General features: G+C 56.0%; 1 protein-coding gene across 1 annotated transcript; it reads left to right on the top strand.

The window, feature by feature from the left end:
- Window positions 1–9,684, top strand: CCDC120 (coiled-coil domain containing 120). Its single transcript, XM_033201400.1, is given in 16 exon segments — window positions 1–1,735; window positions 1,866–1,956; window positions 2,098–2,230; window positions 2,344–2,386; window positions 3,526–3,666; window positions 4,054–4,348; window positions 4,717–4,761; window positions 4,764–4,778; window positions 5,139–5,313; window positions 5,432–5,530; window positions 6,920–7,257; window positions 7,260–7,815; window positions 7,817–7,831; window positions 8,283–8,312; window positions 8,314–8,360; window positions 8,363–9,684. Coding segments are annotated over 16 exon segments (2,124 nt in total). The 5' UTR covers window positions 1–1,666; the 3' UTR covers window positions 8,395–9,684.
- The last annotated feature ends 544 nt before the right edge of the window (window positions 9,685–10,228 follow it).

Here is a 10,228-nt window from a genome sequence, read left to right as displayed (position 1 = left end):
GTGAGCCAAGATCTTGCCACTGCACTCCAGCCTAAGCAACAGAGCCAGACCCCGTCCCCGTCCCCCGCCCCCCCCAAAAAAAGAGAATTGAAGCAGCCCAGCATGGGATTGGGACCAATGATGGCAAGGGGAACCATGGACAGAGTTGGGGTTCCTGTGGAGGTGGAGGAAGATTCCAGGGAACCCTGTGAGAGTTCCTTGGGCCTAAATGGGGGCTGGAAAGTTGGAGCCCCAGTGAACTGGGATGTCGAGGAACCCCTGCCATGCTGGGAAATGTCAGACCTTAGATGAGTGGGGATGTGAATGCCTCTGCTGGGGCCTAGGTTTGTCAAAAGGCTTTAGGGACTGATCCCCACCCCTGCTGTTGAAGGCAGGGCACCACTGCCTCAAGAGAGGGGTACATGCCCTATGGGGCAGGTAGGAGGACTGCAGAGAAACATGACACTTTATAAGCAGCTTGGCCTCACCCCACAATATACAGATGGGGAAGGGGCTTGAACCCATGCCTCTTGGTTGGCTGGGTCTTCCTCACACCAGGCTAACATCATGACAAGCTACCGACTTCAAGGTAGGTGATAACGGGAACTCTGTGGCCCCATAAAGCCCTCGCAGTCACCTGTCACCTAGGTTAGGCCAGGTGGTGGGAGGTGATATTACTTGGCTGCCCCGCTGGGGACTGAGCATGATGTGGAAGGGAGGGAGCAAACTCCAGAGGAGGGGTGGCCAGCCAAGGCAGGCTCCATGGTCAGCTGAGCCATCGGGCAGAGAAGGAGGCAGGAGGCAGGTGGTTCGTTATTTGCAGGTGTGGACTTTGCTTCTCACAAATCCCAGCAGGAGGACTTCCCTACGCGAGGCTCAGGACAGGCTGTCGTGGGGAGAGGAGCTGGAGGGACCCTGGGTCAAGTGAACATTCTCCTTGCTGCACTAGAGCTACAGAATGGAGTTGGGACAAGCACAGACCCACAGATCTGGGCTTGAACCCTGGCTCCACTGCCTCCTCATTCGTTTACTCCGTCTTTTATTCATTCAGCTGGCACCCATTCATTGAGCACTTCTGCGTACAGCCGTGTTCAGGGTGCTGGTGATGCTGATGAAAGTGGGACAGATAATGTTTCTTGTCCTCGTCGATGTTCCAGGAGGCACAATCTCTTGTTGGACAACTGTTTGTGAGAGGATATAACTGTGGAAGTGATATTTAAGCTCTAGAATGATAAGTGTGATGCAGGGGCTGGGGTGGTGAGAGGTTGAAGAAAGCACTTCAGGCAGCAGCCACAGCCTGGGCAAAGACCCTGAGGCCTGAGGGACCAGGGAGCTTATGAGGAAGTTGGTGGAGTTAGAGCGGTTCTCATGAGTGAGAGTGTAGGACCAGAGGGGTGGGTCTGGGTTATGTCTGTGGCTGTGGGCCAGTTATTTCACCTCTGTGCCTGCCTATCCTCATCTCTAAAATGGGAATACGAATCTTTCTGGGTGGCTCTGAAGATTAGTGTGGCATCATAGATAACTGTTGCAGGCACCCAGGTGTTGACTGCATGTACATTGTTGTTGTAGTTGGTTGAATCTGTCCCATTAATTCTCCTCCCCAGGCAAGACTCGTGGCTGTGACCCATGGGCCTCTGAGGAGGCGTTGTAAGTCCGCCCAGCTCCCCACTTGCTGTGCTCCCACTCAATGCAAAGGGAACCAGGGCCAAGGTACCAGGGCCAAGTGGGTCCAGACATCCACACGGATTCTGAAAGGGCAGGTCAAGCAGGCACGTGGGGCCCAGGTTACCCCTTATTCCCCACTGCGGCATGGGAAGCTGGGAAGGGCTGGGTGTTGGGGTATCATGGGACGTGCTTCCTTAATGGCTCCTGTGTGTCACTGCCAGACTTTGTCCAGCCGTCAGCCACGGCCTCTCTACAGCACCAAGATGGAAGTCAAAGGTCAGCTGATCAGCTCTCCTACCTTCAATGCCCCAGGTCGGTGGCTTCTTCCCCTCTTGCTGCCCCTCCCCTGCTCTAAATCACCACCTGCTTGCTCGGGAAGAGTCAGTCCCTTGCTCCACAGCTGCTCCAGAATGCCCTGGCTGTCCCACTGATCTTTGCTCCCTCTGTGTCCAGCTGCCCTGTTCGGAGAGGCTGCCCCCCAGGTGAAGTCAGAGCGTCTGCGGGGGCTGCTTGACCGGCAGCGGACCCTGCAGGAGGCCCTGAGCCTGAAACTTCAGGAGCTCCGCAAAGTGTGTCTCAGGAGGCGGTGAGGGCCTGGCCTAGGGTTATCAGGCGGGGAGGTTGGAGGAGGTGGGAAGCTGGGGGCCCTAGGTAGACAGACTTGGGTGGCAATTCCTCAATCACTTGTCTTGGCTGTAGATTCTCTGTCACCCACTTTCTCCTCAAAGCTCAGCTTAGATACGTTAGAATGAATGAAATATGAGGCTGGGTGCTGTGGCTCACACCTGTAATCCCAGCACTTTGGGAGGCTGAGGCAGGTGGATCACCTGAGGTTGGGAGTTCGAGACCAGCCTGACCAATATGGAGAAACCCTATCTCTACTAAAAATGCAAAATTAGTCTGGGCACAGTGGCTCACGCCTGTAATCCCAGCACTTTGGGAGGCTGAGGCGGGCAGATCACGAAGTCAGGAGATTGAGACTATCCTGGCTAACACGGTGAAACCCCGTCTCTACTAAAAATACAAAAAATTAGCCGGATGTGGTAGTGGGCACCTGTAGTCCCAGCTACTTGGGGGGCTGAGGCAGGAGAATGGCTTGAACCCGGGAGGTGGAGCTTGCAGTGAGCTGGGATCACGCCACTGCACTCCACTCCAGCCTGGGCGACAGAGCAAGACTGTCTCAAAAAACAAACAAACAAACAAACAAAATTAGCTGGGCGTGGTGGCTCACGCCTGTGATCCCAGCTACTTGGGAGGCACTGAGGCAGGAGAATTGCTTAAACCCGGGAGGTGGAGGTTGTGATGAGCCGAGATTGCACCATTGCACTCCAGCCAGCCTGGGCAACAAGAGTGAAACTCCACCTCAAAAAAAAAAAGAAAAAAGAAATATGGTAATACAGGCCCACTGTTGACTATTTCAAATCCAACAAACTTCAGAAAACAGGTTCTGTCCAAAATTTGGCAGCACAATCTGACCTGAACTGGCACAGGGCGATCTGTAGTTTCAGTTTACCCCTCTTACTATAATGCCCACAGTGTGCCAGAAATAATACTATAGCTCAGACCATGCAGCCACAGCCCCTGAAGGGAGTTATGTAATACTTAGGATCTCAATGGTGTCCCCTTTGTAAAAACGAAACAATTCTGGATTCCAAAGCAGGTTTCCCTGCCTCCCATGCCCACCACCCCAGGGGTTTGGGCCACTGAAGTTTGGGCACACCTGCCTGGTGGAGATACTGGGAGGAGGAAGGGGAGTGTCGTGCGTGGGTGCTGAGCCGGACCAGGCTCCTGGTAGGACTTCTGTAGCTTCTGGGATCATTAATGCTTCACCCCATCCTTCCAACTAACCCTTGGTAGTCTCTGACCCCTGCCTCCCACCAGGAGCTGACTGGCCAGCTGCCCCCTGAGTGCCCACTAGAGCCTGGTGAACGGCCCCAGTTGGTCCGCCGGCGGCCCCCCACAGCCCGTGCCTACCCTCCACCGCACCCCAACCAAGCACACCACTCCTTGTGCCCTGCTGAGGTGAGCAGATGGGTGTGGAGAGCAAGAGGGTGGGGAGAGGGGACAGGTACAGAGGAGTAGCCAGGAGGAAGGTGTGGGGAGGGGGCTTGTGGCCAGGTGAGGGAAAGGCTAAGATGAGAAGGAAAAGGGCTTCTGGAGGTAGGTTCCTGCGATGAGGGAGGATGCTGATCCCTAACTGTCAGGACAGGCCTCCCACCCTCAGGAAGATAAATCGACCCAGCCCTTCACCGAGAGGCCCTGACCCGCCCTCTCCCCGAGGTGAATAAGCTCCACCTATACGTGAATAGGCCTGAATAGGCTGCAGGAAGTACAGGCCAGCCTCTAGTGGGTTTGGCCCCATCAGGTCCCTGTTCCTGGCCATTTCCAACATTTGGATGGGCCCGACAGGAGCTGGCTCTTGAGGCCCTGGAGCGTGAGGTGTCAGTGCAGCAGCAGATCGCGGCAGCCGCCCGTCGCCTGGCCCTGGCCCCTGATCTGAGCACGGAGCAGCGCCGGCGCCGTCGCCAGGTCCAGGCAGACGCACTGAGGAGGCTGCACGAGCTAGAGGAGCAGCTCGGGGATGTCCGGGCCCGCCTTGGCCTCCCAGTGCTCCCGCTGCCCCAGCCACTGCCACTGTCCACGGGGTCAGTGATCACCACCCAGGGAGTCTGCCTGGGCATGCGCCTCACTCAGCTCAGCCAAGGTGAGCATCCCCTGGTGAGGGTGGGAGAGTGGACACTGGCAAATGAACGTGGTAGGGCTGGGGTGGCCGAGTGGCCAGTGAAAACCAGGAGGTAGGCACAACTCAAGTGGCCCAACCGTGAGAAGAGTTGTGACAAACTGGCTTACCGGAAAGGACAAACTGTGGGGGACTGATGAATATCTGCCGGGACAGTCAGGAACCAAGCTGGGGTGGTCTTGGGCTCTGGTAAAAGCAGATTCTTGGGAAGGGAACAGGATGAGCAGAAACTGGCCAGAAGGTGGCCCAAGTAGAGGTGCCCACCAGTGGTGTAAGGGGGCAGCACCCAGGCCTGGGAGTGAGAGGCCCACTTCTCCCCCTCTCACCTATAGAGGACGTAGTTCTGCACTCAGAGAGCAGCTCCCTCTCAGAGTCTGGGCCAGCCATGACAACGGTGAGACTCCTATCCCCCAAACCTGCCCCCGACTCCTATGTCCCCTCAGCCCATCCCCTTTATTCATCCGACCACATTCTGCATGATCAGCCCATCCTTTGATGCCCAGCCCCTCCTGTGCTGCTTCAGCTTCTCCTTAGCCATGCTCCATCTTCCTGTGGGTCCCCATCTTCTTAGCCTCACCCCACCCCAGCCCCCAGCCCCACAGCCCCAGAACCTACTCGTCAGCCTTAGCTGCTCCTCAGCCTGCTTAACCTGTCTCAGCACTTTGCCCCTCCCCATGGCCTTGCCCACCAGCCTGTCCTGCCCCCTCTGGGCCCCCCTCATTGAATTCTATCCCACTTGCTCTCTTCCACTCAGAGGAGCCCCATGGCTGCTTCTCTCTGGCCGAGCGCCCCTCACCACCCAAGGCTTGGGACCAGCTGCGGGCAGTATCCGGGGGGAGCCCTGAGCGGCGAACCCCATGGAAACCACCCCCATCAGATCTTTACGGGGATCTGAAGAGCCGACGGAACTCTGTGGCCAGCCCCACCAGGTGAGAATGAGCCCCTCCTCCCCTCCACGGGAGCTGGGAATGGGATAGCAAGCTTGGGCTGGCAGAGGGTCTGCTGGTGGGTACAGTCTCTAACCTAGGCCTGCCTGTCTCTGTCTAGCCCCACACGCTCGCTGCCCAGGAGTGCCTCCAGTTTTGAGGGGCGAAGTGTGCCTGCCACCCCAGTCCTCACCCGGGGCGCTGGCCCCCAGCTCTGCAAGTAAGGGGAATCAGGGTGGCCTGGAGGATCAGAGGGGAGGGAACCATTAGTTCTCACTGGAAGCTTGAGGACGGCATTATCAAAAGGTGTGGGATCGCTGGGCGCGGTGGCTCACGCTTGTAATCCCAGCACTTTGGGAGGCTGAGGTGGGCGGGTTACTTGAGGTCAGGGGTTCAAGACCAGCCTGACCAACATGGTGAAACCCCATCTCTACTAAAAATATAAAAATTAGCTGGGTATGGTGGGGCATACCTGTAATCTCAGCTACTTGGGAGGCTGAGGCAGGAGAATCGCTTGAACTGGGAGGCAGAGGTTGCAGTGAGCTGAGATCAAGATTGTGCCATTGCACTCCAGCCTGGGCGACAAGAGCAAAACTCCGTCTCAAAACAAAAAAACAAAAGGTGTGGGACGTGGAAGGCTGGGAGTTAAAAGTGAGCAGGCATCTCGGTGGATAATGGGTAGGGATTTGGGGCAGAAGCATCAAAGTTTTGAGTATGGGCTTTTCTGTGCATTTTGGACAAGCCATTCTCCTTTTCTGAATCAGTCTCCTCATTTGTGAAATGGAAATAATAGTATCTGCCTTTGAAAAACAGGGACATAATAATTTCTGGTTAACATATACTGAGTGCCTGCCACCTGCTAGGAATTAGTGGCACCAACTCATTCAATCATAATGAGATCCCTATGAGGTGGGTGCTATTGTTATTCCCATTTTATAGATGAGGCAAATGAGGCACAGAAAGGTTAAGTAACTTGTTAGTAAACTGAAGTCCTGGAGTTTGAGCCCAGGCAAGTTTTACTCTAGAGTCCATGCTTTTAACCATTGTCGTCTTCTGCTTCTTAAATAGAGTGCCTACTTTCCCCAGGCTCTGAACAAAACCAAGTCCCCGTCCTTGTGGGGCTTGCATTCTGTGAATGGTGGCTGTTGGGATGGTAGCTTTGGGTGGTTCATACATATGGTCGGATAGAGAATTCAGGCAGCATTTTACGTGTGGGCCCTAAGGCCTAGGACTCAGTCCTGGAGGGCATGGGAGCCGTGAGAAGGGCCTTAGCATGGGGAGGGGTCAGCTGGATTAGGAAGAGCCTCCCGCCCAGCACCTACTCTGCTAGCCTTTCCTCTGAGTCCCTACACAGATTTACACCTCCCTTGGAGCTAACAGTGCCAGGCCTCCCCCACGCATTTCTACCCCCGACCCCTAGCCTAGGACAGAACTTCAGCTGCTCTTTACATGTCACTACCTGCCACCTTTATACACACAGCTTCCAACCCTGGGCCCATTTGGAGATGTGAAAGTGAAGGCTCAGAAAGGGGTAGGGTAGGGAGGGCACTGCACGCCTTCTGCCTGATTTTTCTGACCCTATTCCCATGACCCTCGCCTCTCACCTCAGACCTGAAGGCCTTCATTCTCGTCAGTGGTCCGGCAGCCAGGACTCCCAGATGGGCTTCCCCCGGGTGGACCCTGCCTCCGATCGCGCCTCCCTCTTCGTAGCTCGCACCCGCCGCAGCAACAGCTCTGAGGCCCTGCTGGTGGACCGGGCTGCTGGTGGGGGAGCTGGCTCCCCACCCACCCCTCTGGCTCCCTCTGCCTCTGGCCCCCCAGTCTGCAAGAGCAGTGAGGTGCTGTATGAGCGCCCCCAACCAACCTCTGCCTTCTCCTCCCGCACAGCAGGCCCCCCAGACCCTCCCCGGGCCGCCCGGCCTAGCTCAGCTGCCCCTGCCTCCCGAGGTGCCCCCGGCTCCCTCCTGTGTGTGGGGACTTCCTCTTGGACTATTCCTTGGACCGAGGTCTGCCCCGCAGTGGTGGTGGAGCAGGCTGGGGGGAGCTGCTGCCTGCAGCTGAGGTCCCAGGACCCCTCTCCCGCCGGGATGGGCTCCTCACCATGCTCCCCGGCCCACCACCTGTGTATGCAGCTGACAGCAACAGCCCCCTCCTCCGCACCAAGGACCCCCACACCCGTGCCACCCGCACCAAGCCCTGTGGCCTGCCCCCAGAGGTTGCCGAGGGCCCTGAGGTGCATCCAAACCCTCTGCTGTGGATGCCCCCACCCACCCGTATCCCCTCGGCTGGTGAACGCAGTGGCCACAAGAACCTGGCTCTGGAGGGGCTGCGGGACTGGTACATCCGGAACTCGGGACTGGCCGCGGGGCCCCAGCGCCGGCCTGTGCTCCCTTCCGTGGGCCCGCCACACCCACCCTTCCTCCATGCCCGCTGCTATGAGGTGGGCCAGGCGCTGTACGGGGCCCCCAGCCAGGCGCCACTCCCACACTCGAGGAGTTTCACGGCGCCCTGTCTCTGGCAGGTATGGGGGGTGCTTTTACTGATGGGTAGGGGTCTCTTAAGGCAGATGGCGAAGATATCCAGGCCAGGGAGTGGCTAGTCATGATAGCTAATGAATTGGAGCATGAGGAAACTAGCTGCCGTGATGGCACAGGGTCACTACTGCACATGACCTGCATTAGTCCATGGGGTCCTGGTGGAGGGGATCTTGGGCACTGGTAGCAGCAATTCTTTATCAAGTTATAGGCTGAAGATGAGTCTTGAAGCCAGGGTGCTGGGAGGAAGGGACATCTCATGCCCCTCGCCATTTTCTTCCTTGTTTCTCCATGCCGTGGAGCCTGAAAGTGCTGTCCTGTGCCTGCCTCCACCTCTTTAACGAGCCTCTTTTCCTTTCTTTTTATGTGTCTTGTCTGTCTTTTCCTTTTCTTGTCTTCCCCGCCCTGTCCTCCGGATTCCTGCTACCCCTTCTAAAGATACTACGCGGACTTCCTGTATCCCCGGAGCTGAGCGCTCGTTAAGTGACCTGACGCTAGAGGGGGAGCAGTCCTCCAGTTTGACACCCAGACCCCGGGGACACTGGTCTGACCCCTTCTGATATGTCCCTTGTTGGCTTGGGCACGATTCCAATCTGGGGAGCACATAGCTGACCTCGCTGGGCCCTGGGGTGTGGTTGCTCTCAGTCCTGAGCGCAGTGCGCCAACCTAATCTTCCAAGGCCCCTGGCTCCCCGTAGGCCCAGGAAGGTGTCTGACACCCTGCTTCTTCTCTCACACTGTGCTGGGGACTGGGGGCCCTCAGCCAGCTTAAAAGAGAGAGGATAATGTCATGGGGACCCCAAGCCTTCATCCATTTATGTTTACAGTTGTGACTTAGGTATTCACTGTCTTCCTCCAACACTAGGCGTTTTATAAAAGGGAAACTGTGATCTCATCTGGTTGGGTTCATTCCTGTTGCCATGCCCAACCGGGTTCCATTCAGTAACCCCCTCCATAAAATGGACCATATCGGGTCTCAGGGCCATTTAGGGCAGCCAGGAGACTCCAGTGTGAACAGAAATCCCTGCCACGCATTGCCAGGGCAGTTGTTGGGGCAGTGGGCTCTCTGCCCACACTTGGAAGGACTGCAGTCTGGGTGGGATGCCTGAAGGAGTCCAACCCTGTCTGTGCCCACGGCCTCTGCCCTGACCACCCCCAGTCAGGAGGCCCCACAGGAGGGGCAAAGGGCAGAGCCATCAGGTGTGCCGTGTCCTGGGATCCTGTGGGGGTTGAACCTGGCATCTACCAGACCTGGCACTGGTAGATGCCAGTAAAATCCTCAGGTGAGGTCTGGCTACAGGCTGTGGGCCGCGGGCCGCTCACCACTCACACCTTCCTTAGCTTTCCTTCCATCCACACCTCCCCTTTTTTTTCTTTTCCTTGAGACGGAGTCTTGCTCTGTCGCCAGGCTGGAATGCAGTGGCACAATCTCAGCTCGCTGCAACCTCCGCCTCCTAGGTTCTCCTGCCTCACCCTCCTGAGTAGCTGGGATTACAGCACACGCCACCACACCCAGCTAAGTTTTGTATTCTTAGTAGAGACAAGGTTTCACCATATTGGCCCGGTTGGTCTTGAACTCTTGACCTCATGATCTGCCCACCTTGGCCTCCCAAAGCACTGGGATTACAGCCGTGAACCACTGCACCCAGCCCCCATCCACCACTTTTTAAGCAAACCCACACAAATTGTGTTTTCTATGATACCTGTCTGTGACTTTCGGAGCTGGGGGTTCCCCTACCCCCTTTTCCTGGTGTTAAACTTTTCTTTTTATACCAATGGATCTGGGCCCAAGACATTACCCACACTGGAAGGGGATTTGTATAATAAATGTGTAAACTGAACCCATGTGTTGCTGCTGCTCTGTCTGCCTCACCTTGAGAGCCCACACCTCTAGTTAAGACCAGATAATATATTTTTACAGGAAAAAAACATACCTTGGGAATAGCCTGTGATAGTGTCATCTGTTTTGACTTTACTTGCTTTGTGATGTGGGGCAACTTCTTTGCCTGTCTGCACTCAGATTTCTAGCCAACCTCAAACAATAACTCTTGGTAATATAAATGATGATAACAAAGACTCTGTCCTTAACCTCCCTATGCATTGTTTTTAATTTTTTTTTTTTTTTGAGACAATGTCTCACTGTGTTGCCCAGGCTGAAATGTAGTGGCGCAATAACGGCTCGCTGCAGCCTTGACCTCCCGGACTCAATCTTCCCACCTCAGCTGCCTGAATAGCTGAAACTGCAGTTGTGTACCACACCATACCCACTAATTAAAAAAAAAAAAGTAGGCTGGGCGTGGTGGCTCACGCCTGTAATCCTAGCACTTTGGGAGGCCAAGGCGGGCAGATCACGAGGTCAGGAGATTGAGACCATCCTGGCTAACA

Source organism: Trachypithecus francoisi, unplaced genomic scaffold (genome assembly GCF_009764315.1).
Source record: "Trachypithecus francoisi isolate TF-2019V2 unplaced genomic scaffold, Tfra_2.0 Lachesis_group6, whole genome shotgun sequence".
Classification (NCBI taxonomy): Eukaryota; Metazoa; Chordata; class Mammalia; order Primates; family Cercopithecidae; genus Trachypithecus; species Trachypithecus francoisi.
This window is presented reverse-complemented; position numbering and strand designations above follow the sequence as displayed.